Here is a 14,441-nt window from a genome sequence, read left to right as displayed (position 1 = left end):
TTACTTCATAGAATTTCTGACTCTACTTTCAGGTGATCAGAGAGAAATATTATGAAGAGTGCAGTGTATGAGAATATTTTTATGAATAGTTAAGTGTTTGATTTGTCTCATTGTGTGGATGGAATTATCCACTGATAACGCCCTGTTTACCAACCACCATGCATCAGTCAGTGGTTAAGATGGCTCTGACAGGTTTTAATCGCACTGATTTTACTTGTTAATAGTGGTCTCACCACTTCCCCCCAGTCTCTTGTAATCTTGTGACTTGACTGTTGTAGTTCCTTTTACTTGGGGCATTTTTATCACCCTGTCACTTGGACATGCTCTGGGCACATTAGGGCAACAAGGCTATAAAAATATATGTGGCATTACTGCCAATGGAGCCTGCAACAGTGGGACACGTCCTAAAAACAAAACAAAACAAAAGTGCAGAAGCAGCCAAAGACATACTTCAGAGTTAATTCCCCATTGAGATGAACAGAAACAATTAGCATGTCTGTATCAAGATATCTTTCTTTAGACTGAGGACCACACACAGCCTTTTCAGTGTGTACTGTTGCAGTGCTTATCTTCACAAGCATAAGGGCTAAAAACTGCAAGAGTGCATGTACAATAGCAAGCTTCATAGCCATAATTCACTACCTGTGCAGCTCCACCAGTTTTAACAATACTGGAAGCTGAAGTGGAGATAGTGCTCAGACTTAATATGGTTATATAACATGGTGAACAAAATATCTGTGTCTTGCCTCTATTTACAGCTTCCACCATTGCTATTACTAGGGAATTGCACTAGTGATGTATGTGACAGGTTGGATCACAGAAACCCCCTTGGGAGGTGCCACCTAATGTGCAAGGACTACGCCTGCTCCTGTTTTCCCTGCCAGCTCAGGACTCCAGCACCCTGTCTTGTTGAGCCAGACACTCCCGTCTGCTGCAACACAGACCCAGGGTCTAAATCACTTGTCCCAAAGCTGCAGGTTTACCTGAAAACAGCTCACAGAAGTGTGCTTGTCTTTAGCACTCAGATGCCCAACTCCCAATGGGGTCTAAACCCAGATAAATCCGTTTTACCCTGCATAAAGCTTATACAGGGCAAACCCAGAAATTGTTCGCCCTCTATAACACTGATAGAGAGATATGCACAGTTGTTTGCTCCCCCAGGTATTAATATATACTCTGAGTAAATTACTAAATAAAAAGTGATTTTATTCAATACAGACAGTAGGATTTAAGTGGTTCCAAGTAGTAACAGACAGAACAAAGTAAGTCACCAAGCAAAATAAAATAAAATGCGCAAATCTATGCCTAATCAAACTGAATACAGATAATCTCACTCTGAGATGCTTCAGTAAGTTGTTTCTCAGGCTGGACACCTTCCAGGCCTGGGCACAATTTTTTCCCCTGGTACAGCTCTTGTTGCAGCTCAGGTGATAGCTAGAGGATTCTTCATGATGGCTCCTCCCTCCCCTTGTTTTCTTCCACCCCTTTATATATCTTTTGCATAAGGCGGGAACGCTTTGTCCCTCTGGGTTTCCACCCCTCCTCACTGGAAAAGCACCAGGTTAAAGATGGATTCCAGTTCAGGTGACATGATCACATGTCACTGCAAGACTTCATTACTCACTTGCCAGCACACACACATACAGGAAGACTTACAGGTAAATACAGCCATCTGCAGACAATGGGAGTCATCAAGATTCTAAACCATCCTTAATGGCCCACACTTTACATAATTACAATAGGCCCTCAGAGTTATGTTTTATATTTCTAGTTTTAGATACAAGAGTGGTACATTTCTACAAATAGGATGATCACACTCAGTAGATTATGAGCTTTGTAATGATACCTTACAAGAGACCTTTTGCATGAAGCATATCCCAGTTACATTATATTCACTTATATTTTTATAAAACCATATAGACTGCACAACGTCACAGTGTATTATAGCTGTGAAATTTGCAAGTGTACAGAAGGCCAAAGGCTAAAAAAGGGTGACACAGCAGCCCTTGTCACAAAATAGCATTGTGAGTTATTTGTGGTCTCTATCTACTCCAGCTCATATTTGCTTAGTTTAGAAAGGAAAAAAATGGAATTTTTTAATGACTGCCTGCCCTGCTCACTTGTCTAGAATCTGAATGTCAAGCTGGGTCCTTTACTTTGCAGGTATTACATCAGTAATACAGATTCTGCAGACCAAATTCTGCATCTTATCTATTCTGTGCAACCAGTCTTTGGTACACTTCCATAGGTGTAACTTAGGGGCAGAAGTTGGCATGAGGAAGACACCTGAAAGCCCTTACAGTTCTGGATCCAAAAACATCTTACAAAGTAGATATGAATAAAGAGGAGAAAATGGGTGGTGGGGTGGTGGTAATTAGGTATGGGGCAGAATTAAGATTTGAATGACTTAACTGTATTTCCATAGCTTCAAATGCTTTGGTTTCTTTTAAAGTTAAGATTAGTCTGAATGTCCTTGATTCTAATGACTAGCTTTTAACCACAGTGTTTTAACAGTACTTAATCCTTAAATCACTGACATGTTGTCTGCCTTAACTCCAGTTTAACTAAATTTTTGGTCTGGTAAATTCTTAAGCTGGAGAGCCTTCATATTTTGCATGCTTTTTGAAAAATACTATGGAACCTTTAATTTAAGGACAAGCAAAGGGAGCTGGGTATAACCTTTTGAAAGCAATGTACCATATTGCAGCAAAAAAGAATCAGCATTGGGTGTGAGTCAAGTCCGTATGTCAAATTTGAACTTGAAGCCTCCTAGCCCACAATTACAGGTACCACCACGTGAGGAATTTATCAGGCCCTGATTACCGTAATTTAATGTGAGCATACAGTTGTGTGGCAAATCCATGCATGCAGATGCATCAAGCCATTTCTGTGTGCAGATATCTAATTTGCATGTACAAGTGTGTGCATAAACTGAAAACCACTCAAAAGAACAAAATCTTTTAAAAAATATTACCCTGTCCTAAAGCTTTGGTTGGGTCATCATTTTACCCATTTTTTATTTCTAAATCCATGCAAAAGAGGTTTTTCTGATTTACTTGCAGGAGTCTGACTTCCTAATTCTGATTCTACCCAAAAAGCAATATGACCTAGTATGCTAAGTTGGAAGTAGCAGCCTATGGCAGGTTGTAATTTTCTCTTTTGAAAATTGAATGAACTGAGCAAAATTTTCAGAAGTTGGATTAGTCAATCTGAATAAACACACAAAACAGTGACATGAACCCCATTTATCCAAACATCTGGATCTAAGCCACAGACATTAATTATCATTTTAAAGGCTTTATCAGGCATTATTACTTAGGTGCTCAACCAGTAGTTCAGGATCACATACAAAGATCAGACAAATTGGGTGTGGCATTAAACTATGTTAAGATGTATTGTGCATGCTATCTATAATACATATTGAATGTGTGATCCAAGTAAATGCAGCATAAAGAAATGCAGAGTAGAGACGTACATATTTTAAAGTTATTTCACCTGCAAAAGTGACTTAGTATCTGCCTATTTAATTGTTTTGAGATCATACTTTGGGAAGCTGGCATCTGCTTATAATTATCTTGCATTAGTACATTGATTTTTGATTCCCTACATTGATAAATAATCTGTGGCCCTTCAGAGTGCGAATAGCTGGACATTTAGGAACTGCTGACTATTCTAAATCTGTTCTTTTTTGCTTTAAGCAATGATACCCATATGATCTTGGGGTAATTGTTGTGTGGAACATTTGATAAATGAATTCTGTTCAGCTGCAGAACTGACAGCGGTGACTGATATAGCTAAGGTGCACTAGTGGTTTAATTCTAGCTTGGTTGGAATATAGAAGTAGCATTTATTCACTGTTTTAAAATACTACTTTATGTACATGATAGTTTTTCTTATTGAACTGAAAGTGTCTCCTTTTTTTGCACTATACATTTTCAATACCTTGCTTGGTATTTTGGAGGCAAAAGTTCTTTCCTCACACCAATAAAACATTGTTAATATAATTCATTCATTTAGTAGAGAATGGTTCTTTCCTCACACCAATAAAACATTGTTAATATAATTCATTCATTTAGTAGAGAATGGTTCTTTTTAAGTTAAAAGTTTTAGTTGGCAAATACAAATAGTACAATCTAAATATCTAAAATAGTGGGGAAAGAAATTTATTATAGGTGGCACAGGTAGCAACATCTATAGTTAAGGTAGCCCAACATTTTCCCTTAAAAGATGCTGGTTTTTGTTAATTATAATTTTGCCAAAATTAAACAGTTTGAGCTGAAATATTCTATTATGCATATCTGCCTCAGACTAGTTTTTAATCTAAAATGGTTCAGCCATTTGAGAATAAGATTAAGGAAAAATTATATATTTGCTTATTTAAAAAACAAAAGCCTTATATCCATCTAAGTGCTTTGGAGCATAGGATTGCCTTGGTCAGGGATGTACTTTTTGCTGTCTCAGTGGAGAAAAAAAAAAACTCAACATTTGTCCAGGTTATGACTGAGACTCTGAAAAATCTCAGTTCATATGTGCAGTGTGGAGACTTGTTAGTTTGGTAGCTAATTTTTTTTATGATTCCATCTGTACTGAGCATGCTTCAATACCACACAGCTCCTACATCCCATAAAAATGACACATGTACCTACCTCACAGGCCTTGGGGTCTGAGTAGGAGTTTTCCTGCAATTGGTCCTCCCAGCTAACAAGGGCAGCTGTGGTACCAGAACTGAGCTCAGGGAGACTTTCTCCTTTGCTCTCAATGCTTTCCCTGGCTCTTCCCCAGGCAGCACAGCAGGGCATCTAAAAAGCAATGACTTTAAAAAAAAAAAAAAAAAAAAAAAAAAATTGGATTTTTATTTTGTTTAAATTATACGCTTTTCTGTTTAAACCTGTTTAAAATGAAATTGGAGTTTAATATAAAATGTTAAGGCCTAAACACACAATTTCTTAAAACATTTAAATAAAAAAATTAATGTGGAATCTGTAAGTCTCTATCAAAAACTTTGTGTTAAAAGCTGCTTTTCTGTATAAAGAAATAATTAGGGAGGAAAAATCCAACATTTGAGGTCAAGCGTTATAAATATGGCACAATAAGGGGATAGGAAAAAGGCAGGAGCTGGAAGGGGAGGATTGTACAGGAACAGAGTCCATAATAACCTAGAATTGAACCCATTAGTCATGAGTCAGTGTTCCTTTGCTGTCTAGCAAATAGCTGTGAAACTCATTGGCAGAGTGTCCCCATTCCTCTCTAGTGGCAGTTGTACACATAAGACGACTTTTACTGCAGCTGTTTACTCAAGTAGTAGAGGACTTTACTGTGGATAAAGATCTCAGCCTTGCCCAGGACCCATATTAGGGGTTAGTATGGTACCACATGATGAAATTTATTATTTTTTTTTTTAGCTTAAACACTGAAAACTTAGTTAATAACATTAAGGTTGCAAGGGCAAGCACTCAAAAGCTAGGAAATGCCAGAAATAAGGTTGCTTATTCAACCTTAATTCAGACCCCTTGTGCATATGCATTAATCTTTAATTACATAATCAAGACTGGGTTTTTTCCCTACAAATCCCTGCCTCATTCAGCACACAGGTTGAGTACTTATAGCAATAAAAATGTAGTTACATTAAAAGTCAGTAAACAGCTGAATAAAATGAATGTGTTTTAAACAGTTTAAAGGGACACTAGTTAATTATACTTTATTAGAACAGTTTAATAACTTACGATGTTAAAATCCTAACTTGTTAAAATTAACTTATTTTTCACTGCTCATTAACTAGTGTTTACCTTTGGTATGCCATTCAGCTGCTTAAACAATATAAACTAATAATTTTTTCCTTTCTGGTTCTTGGGCACTCAGTATTTGAGTGCTAAACATAGCAGAAAGATGTTTAAATTAAACAATATGCAGTAAAACATTTCCTGAAAACTCTTATGTTCAACAGTAAGTATTTAACAAAATTTCTTTTTCAAAATCTAATTTTGGAGCTTATGTTTTGAGGACACCATGGATATCTCAAATTAGACAATGATAGTGCTTCTTAAAATCGAGATGATGGGGGCATAATTTTAATGAGGCCACTGAAAGATTTGCGACTTTTATTGCAGTTATTTCTTAATAGTAAACTTCTACATAGTGAAAAAGCAGGTAATTACTCATGGAATCTGAAATATTTGTAGACTCTACCTTTAAAATTAATATATGAAATAAGGCAGCAAAAGTTGGTTCAGTGTGAAACAAATCACGGAGTTGTTAATTTTGAAGTTTTATAAATACTTTAAGCCAGAACCATATTTTATATTCTTTTGAAAACCATATCCTGGGTGCCTAGAGACAAAGTGCATTAGTGGTTAGCATGGGGGCTGGAACTTGTTCTCTTCCTTCCTATACAGATCTCATAACCTCTCCATGCCGTAATTTTGCTTAACTGTAAATAACCCACCCTTTGTAAAATAATTTGAGGTACTTTGATGAGAAGTGCTCTATAAGTTCCAAGTATTGATACTATATCCAGATAACACTTACAGCATTGTGGTTATTTTTGTAACTAAAGTGTTTTTTTGGTGCTTTTGTAACATTCTGGTGATAGACAAGTGGGATACTGTCATACTCAGATGTCTCAACTCTTCTCCTTGTTGGATGTTTAATACCAATATGATGCATTACACTTTGTGTTGGCCTTCATCACACACACACAGTGGTTTTGAGTTTGTTTTGCAAGGACCGTACTGTTGGCATAGGTGTCTGTTTTTGATTAAAGCAGACAGCAAAGCATGTGTTTTGCAGTGGTTCTGAGGTGAGTAGAAGCATGGATAATACATTAAGAACGTGTACTTTGCAAATATCTATCAAGTGATTCAGATTTTGAGTCTACAACTTTGACATTGACTAATTGCTCAATTATCAAACTGAATTAATAGTGCCTAAGTATTCAAAAATATTTTAAAACTAATATTTTGCTGACAAACATTATTGCATTATTAATAGGAAAAGTTTGCTCTGCAAAAGACGTATTGGTGTTCTTGGTGATACGAGGAGTGACAAGTGTAATTGCCCTCTCCAGGTTCAAGGTGGTGGTTGTTTTTTTTTTTTAAACTGCTTTACATGTAAAAATATTATCTATAAGTGTTGTTTATATACATTGGTACTTTTGTCTGATATGTGTTCGTTTTAATTACAGAAGTTGCTGGGTGTGTTTTGCCACCGATGAAGATGATCGAACAGCGGAGTGGGTGAGACCTTGCAGGTGTAGAGGCTCTACAAAATGGGTTCACCAAACTTGTCTACAGCGTTGGGTGGATGAAAAACAGAGAGGAAACAGTACAGCTCGAGTTGCATGTCCTCAGTGCAATGCAGAATACTTAATAGTATTTCCAAAGCTAGGTAAGAGATGTGCAGTTAAATTCAAATACAGTGCAATTGTATCAATATTTATACTCTATTTTATACAAAACTTCCAGTATCTAACTTCTGTTTGGCATGTAAACTTCTATGTTGTGAAACACATCAGGACTTGCTAATTCATCATTTAAGTTATTGGTGCTCTTTGGAAAATTGATGCAGAAATTTGCAAGTAATGCATCTGTCCTGGTTTAGTTCACTGCATCCTGTAAACTTTAGACAGCTTCTGCCCTGTAGATGAGCTGAGACCAATAGCTCACTATAATCATACCCCAGAATCCTTTGCCAGCCTGTAGAGGAGACTGGTTTTAGTCAGTTGAGGGGCAGAGAAGGGAGCCTGCCCGCAGATGTGTAACAATGTCCCTAATATTACCTGAAAGTATTTTTATATTTAATTTGTATAGGACACCGTGAGTACTGCTCCGTACCCAAGAGACAACAATATTGTAGTAGAAAAGTGGAGGGGATACTGTTCCAAGCTCTTTCCACATGGAGTTGCCAAAATTACTCCCGAGAGCATTCTGCACCAAAAATTCTGTCAAAAAATTAAAAATTCTTCACACAATATTTTAAAATTCTGCACAATTCTGTAAATTTTATTTGTCAAATGAATGTGGAAGCTCCAGCATGGCATTGGGAAGCACAGGCCACTGGCTGCACAGAAGTGAGAGATCACTGTGCTGTTCCCCCGCAGGACATGGACTCAGTGGTGAGGCTGCACCCAACCCTGACACAGCATAAGGACTGGGCCTGCCCCAGAAACACCCCAGTGCCCTGCTTCTCTGTGCCAGGTGCACCAGGTGTGGGCAGGCAGGCTCAGCAAGGCAGGCTCCAAGTGTGGAGAGGCTTAGTGTGGGGGGTCCAGGGGTGGGTTGAGAGGGGTCTGTGTGGGGCAATCTGGGTGCGGGCGGTTCAGTGGGCAATCTGGGGGGGGGGATCTTGATGCATGGGGGCTTGTTGGGGGGGGTTGGGTGCAACAGTAATGGGACTCTGCAGGGGGGTCAGGTGAAGGTGGTTGGGGCTTAGCAGGGGAGTCTGGGTGTGGGGAGTCCAGATGCTGGGGGTGTGGGGCTCAGTGGGGTGGGGATCCAAGTGCATCTGGTTGGGGCTCAGTAGGGTTGGGATCCGGGTGCGAGTAGCTCATTTGGTGGTCCAGGTGCAGGGGGAGTGGGGCTTGGGGGGAGGGGTTCTGGGTGAAGGGGGGCTGAGGCTCAGCGAGAGGGTCTGGATATGAGGGGGTCTGGATGCACAGGGGTTGGGTGGATGGGGGAGCAGCTCCCTGTACAGAGATCACTCCCTCTGCAGCTGAGGAGCCATGGGTGCAGAAAGTGCGAGGGCGGGGTGGGAGTTTGCAGAGCTTCCTACAGCTGGGGGAGAAAACTGGGGGTGGGTGTGACATGGCCCCAGATGCCATGCAGGGGAAGAGGAAGACCAGTCCTCCCCAGCCCAGCCGGGACTAGCAGCTGAGCCCAGTGCAGTGTAGGAGCCACCAACCGGGTCTTCTTCTGCCCCACAGTGATTTACCTCTCTGCCAGCTAGGGTGACCAGACAGCAAGTGTGAAAAATCGGGACAGGGGTGGAGGGTAATAGGAGCCTATATAAGAAAAAGACCCAAAAATCGGGACTGTCCCTATAAAATCGGGACATCTGGTCACCCTACTGCCAGCTGCCCTGGGCACCTGAAACGTACTGCTGGGGAAAGTCACATGACCGCGCTTGTGGCTTCCCTTTGCTTCCCCATCAGAATGTCACTTTTCTGCAGGGAAGCAAAGAAATCTGTGGGGGGACATAAATTCTGTGCATTTGCAGTGGCGCAGAATTCCCCCAAGAGTACAAAATGCTGCTCACAATAGATTGTTACCTTCTGTGGGGCTACAACTTGTACCTGGTCTCTGTTAGGCTCCTTCTTGATTGGGGGTGAGGGGAAATACAAGTGTGGTATGTCTAAACTCCACTAACTTGTGGCACAAAATGGAGATGTCACTAAATTGTGCAGTTCTTCGATCCTCTTCCTCCTTCCTTACATGAAAGATGAAACAGTTAACAATATTGGCATTTAAATTGTCACTGGGTATCTAAGTTAACACTGCACTAAGATAAATGGGGTCGTTTGCACCTCGGTGCTTTTTGTTCCAGACTCTCACTAGACTCATGTCTGCATCAGTTCCTCGGTTTGCATTTTTGAGATTTTCTTTGCAACCATGACAGCTAGAGACTTAATTTCTGTTTAAAAATCAGTATTGCTAACACTTGTGAATTAATCATGAATACCAGTATTTTGGTACTTGCAAGGGGATTTGTTGCGAAGACATGAGAGGCAAATCCGTTCCCCACAATTCTCGGGTCTGGATGCATGGGCAGAGCTCTGTACCAGAGCCTGTGTGAGTCTACACTGCCAAGAAAATCCCACAGCACAAAGTGTCAGAGCCTGGGTAAACTCACTTGGGCTCGTGAGTCTCTGGCTGTGCGGCTAAAAATATCCGTGTAAATGTTTGGGCTTGGGCTGGAGCCTGGGCTCTGAAACCTGGTGAACAACTACACTGCTACTTTAGCTCTGCAAGCCTGAATCAGTTGACCTGGGTTCTGAGACCCTGCGCTGAAGCTCTTTTATTTGCAGTGTAGATATACCCTGTGTAGCTGAGAACTTGGATTTGACCTTGCCACTTAGGGCTAACCCCTTCATGCAGGGATTAGCCCTATCTCAGTAGTAGCGGATAGAGAAGGTCCTGGGGCAGTGGGAGTCCAGGGAAGGGAGGGGTGGAGTCACAGAGAAGTTGCTGCTGGGTCCAGGACACCAGAATCAACAGCAACGCTTCCCTGCCTCCCACTGGAGTTCTCCTCTGCCCAGAACCCAACAGCTGCTCATTCCGGAGGAGTTGGGGAAGTCCTGCAGGTGCAGTTCTGGGCAGAGGAGAAGCCTCAGGGTAATTTAAGGGAAGGCTAATTAAAGTACACATTATTTTTGGCTATTTGGATACTTGAGATTTTTTTAAAAAACTAAATTGCATTGCAGTAGGATGACACATACGTAGCTGATCAAAATTATGCAAAAAAGTAGAATGACCTTTTTTTGAAGCGCTTTGAATATGAGAATTGATTTATAATCCTTAATTTAAAAAAAAAAAAACATAACTGCATGTCTCAGCTGGATTACAGCAATACTTGGGAATGAAGTCTTCAGCACTTTGGAAACTCCAGCTAGTACAGAACACTGCAGCGCATCTTCTCAGCAACACAGGCTACTGTGAGCACATCAGACCTGAGCTCCATTGGCTTCTCATAGGGTTTCGAATCAAGTTAAAGGTCTCAGGCCTTACTGTCAAAGCACTCCATAGCATTGGCTCAGGATATCTAAGAGACAGCTTCAAGCTTCATGATGAAGACAGTGGTGGATAACTGCGCTCCTGTGGCATAATGGAACTCTCCTCAATAAGATTAAAGCTTGTCTAATAGGGAAACAGAACTTTATCCAGGAATAGTTTGAGACTATGAAATTGAACTCTCCCAAGAACTGAAGACCATCACTACTCTCGCTATTTTCCACTCCAAGTGCAAGACACACTTCTTTAACATTGTCTTCTTTAACAAACACTTAGAAACAGGTATAGTTTGTTTAAAAAAAACTCACAAAAACCAAACCCTATTAAGACACCTAACTGCACATGCTTGTCCCCCGGGAGAGGATGAGAAAACAAATACCACATGACAGATGTGTAGCCATGTTGCTCAATGCACTACTGGAAGGCACTCAGATATTATGGCGATGTGTGGTGTAAGAACCTATATAGAGTATAATAGGGTTACAGAAAGCTCTGCTTGGGTTAGAGTTTTTGCAATTACCTAAGGTGGTTGATATTGTAAAGACATTCTTCCATGTAAAGATCTTTGAGGCACACACAAAGATTTATTGAAAAATAATTGGAAAACTTGATGCATAGAGTACTTTGTGCTTCTTGGATGTTAATTGTTCATTTTCCAGTTCCATTTTGTAGTCCTCCTGCAGGAGGAGAATATGGAGGAAAGGTGGAAAACTGGGAGAGGAGAGAGTCAAGACAGTAGGCAATGGATGGTAGTGCCCCGTCTGAAGGAGGAGAGAGGAAGTGGAACATCCAGGGAGAAGTGCACATTTGTGTGCATTAAAGGTTGACTTTTCAACCTGAAATTAATCACATGTACACCCTGGCAGAGGCATCCAAGGGAATTAGTCAAGACACGATTAAAAAAAAAAAAAATCAACTCAAATTAAAAAAAAAAAATCTCATTACTTTCAGGGAACTGACTCTTGATATTTGATCTCTTGAGATTGGCAATACTGATAAATGAACGCTAAGATTCAAAATAGTAGCTTCAGAGAAATGTTGGTATGATATATGGGCATGTAATGACTCTTTCAGAACCATGACTGTGGTCACTAAAGTAATGTAGAATCATTTGGACACTTTGTTACATGCCTGAGTTCTGCATGCAGCAGGTAAGTAGTAGTTTTATTACAGGCATATTGCAGATTTTAAGATTCCCTGAATTCTCCTAGTAGCCCGGCATAGAGCATCATCCTGATGCAGCACATCTAGTTTTAAGCTTTTTCCTTAACTTTTATATCTGTATGTTGAATGTTTGTCTTTAGCTGGCTTTTGGGAGATGCATTATTTTTGTTGTTTATTTAGCATCAGAGGTAATAAATAGTGCGTTACTAAAGAAAATATAGTTCCTGCCCCAAGAAGCTTAAAACAAGTGTGAGTATGACAAAGAAAGATGCAGGGAAAGATGTTAAGAAGGGAAGGAGGGAGGAATACACAAAGTAAAATTGTATAGTTACTTGTTTGGCACATTATGCTAACCATCTACATTAAATTTTACAAGGGCAGCTATTCTGCACAGAGGTGAGGATCATAGTTCACTGCTATATTGAAGGCAAATTTATAAAGACTTGCAGCTCCATTTTTAAAGTGCCACTTGTCACCTTGGTCCAGTACAAAAATTGGGAGTGTCTTATATTGTGAGCTCTTTAGAGCAGGGTTCTGTCTTATCTGTTTATACAACGCCCAGTACAATAGGGTCCCAGTTATGTTTGGGCAATTGTATGTTGCCATAATAGATGTCTTTAATAAGGAAGATAGATCTGGTATGTGCGGAGTTGTCTGATAAAGGTTGTACCTGAGAAGGAAGACTGAGCAGTCTGCTAAATTGAATTCAGTTGTACAAATACCCTGTTAATACAAAATTCTTCATATGAGAAGAATCATTTGGCTCCAAGAATGGGGAAGAAGGATCTTTTTCTCTGGATAAAAAGGAGCCTCAGGTTGATGTAAGTCAACAGCATTCTGATAAAGAATGACCCTATATGCTAGCATTTTGCATTAGGTTTTTGAATAAACTGCTTTTGATGTTTGAAGTTAGTTTAAAATATTGACTTTCTTTTATGGGATAGCGAAGTAGTGATTAGGACTGCATCTACATTTTATTTTAGCAAGGGAGGGGAAATCAAAACTCTAGAGCATTGTCCAGGTGTGCTTTTCCCTATCTAATTAAAATTTACCTTGCATTCTTTTCTGATTTTTCTTTATCTATTTTATTTGTAAAACCCACAGCTTGCTGCTGAAAAAATCCGTCTAAGGGACTTGTATGGCCCCCATCACCTCAGTATCTGAGCATCTCAATCTAATGTGTTTATCCTCAGAACACCCCCTATTCCCATTTTACAGATGGGGTGCTGAGGCAGAGAGAGTGTAATTGACTTGTATAATGTCACGTGGGAAGTCTGTGGCAGAGCGGGGAATTGAACGCAAGTCTCCCAAACCTCAGACCAGCACCCTAACTATCAGACTGTTGTTCTCACCACTATAGCGCTTATTACTGGCAGCCCTAGAAGGCAGTCAAGGTCACATTATGCCAGAGTTAGACGAGAACCAGTCTTCAAAGGATCTCACCAGCAGCACTTTCTTATGCAGCAGTAAGTATCTTTTTGGAGGTATTGCTGGTGGTGATCTCCAAGAGGCACCAGGTTTGTATGAGGGAGGGAAGGGCAACCGACAGAACTTCCCCATGTGCCACAATTAAAACTTCTGTACATCAAGAACTCAACTCCGCCATGCTCCTGGAAAATATTGTTCCACAAAGCATTCACTAAAGCATTAAGTATGAAAGCGAACTATTCTTTTTCTCAAAATTATGATTGGCAATAAAAATTAGTTTCAAAATGAAGTGGAATCCACAAATATTTCTGCATGTAAGTGACAACGGATGCTTGTTTTATGCAATCCATTTATATATAATATAGACTTTCAAAGTGAACAAAAATTTGGATGAGATGACTAAATTATGAATGGACATTCTTCTCTGCCATTTTAGATTTTTACAGATGAGATTTTAGAGATTTGTTTGAGCATAGGGGTAGCTTCCATCATATCTTATTGTCTCTATTATGCCAGACCCAAGTCTGATCCACTTAGTCATACTGCCTTTCAGATTGTCCTCAGTATATGTTTGGGTCACCTCATGTAATTTAACCACTAAACAACACTGTCCTCTTGGAACCAGGGATAGGCAGTGGGGAGCTGCTGGAGCCTTTCACTGCTACTTGTAGCTACATACCACAGCGAAGATGCAGCCTGCCTTTCATTGCAGCATGCAGCTACACATAGCCTATGCAAGCCACAAGTGTAAACAAGAAACCATCTTACAGCACTGAGTGAGTAGTCAACCCCAGCTTTCACACAATGGAAATGGAACCCAACTGTCCAGGATCTCTGCTGTACTCAGATGTACTGTGGACTGACCTGCAGATTGAGCCTTCAAGTCTCCTGCAATAGGAAAGGTTTTAGTTTGTTCTTTTGCAGCTTTCGGGGGCGAGGAAATGTACAGACACAATTACAAACTGGAGAGAGAGGGACCTTCTCAGGCACACGAGGCAGTGAACGTGTGGGTATGTTGCATATCTTCTACTGTCTCATGTTTTAAAAACATGCCTCCTTGTCGGAAATCGGACATTTCGAATGAAAAAGGGAAATAGAGGCTATATAAGCCATTAAACAATACCAAAG

General features: G+C 40.2%; 1 protein-coding gene across 1 annotated transcript in view; it reads left to right on the top strand.

Moving 5' to 3' along the window:
• Window positions 1–14,441, top strand: part of MARCHF5 (membrane associated ring-CH-type finger 5) — a 63,374-nt gene that overhangs the window by 17,700 nt on the left and 31,233 nt on the right. The window contains exon 2 of the mRNA XM_034776651.1: window positions 7,181–7,383. Coding sequence (XP_034632542.1) covers window positions 7,181–7,383 — 203 coding nt within the window. The remainder of the gene's footprint in view (window positions 1–7,180; window positions 7,384–14,441) is intronic.

This window comes from Trachemys scripta, chromosome 7 (assembly GCF_013100865.1).
Source record: "Trachemys scripta elegans isolate TJP31775 chromosome 7, CAS_Tse_1.0, whole genome shotgun sequence".
Lineage (NCBI taxonomy): Eukaryota > Metazoa > Chordata > Testudines > Emydidae > Trachemys > Trachemys scripta.
The sequence above is the reverse complement of the archived record's forward strand: the minus strand, read 5'-3'. Positions and strand labels throughout refer to the sequence as shown.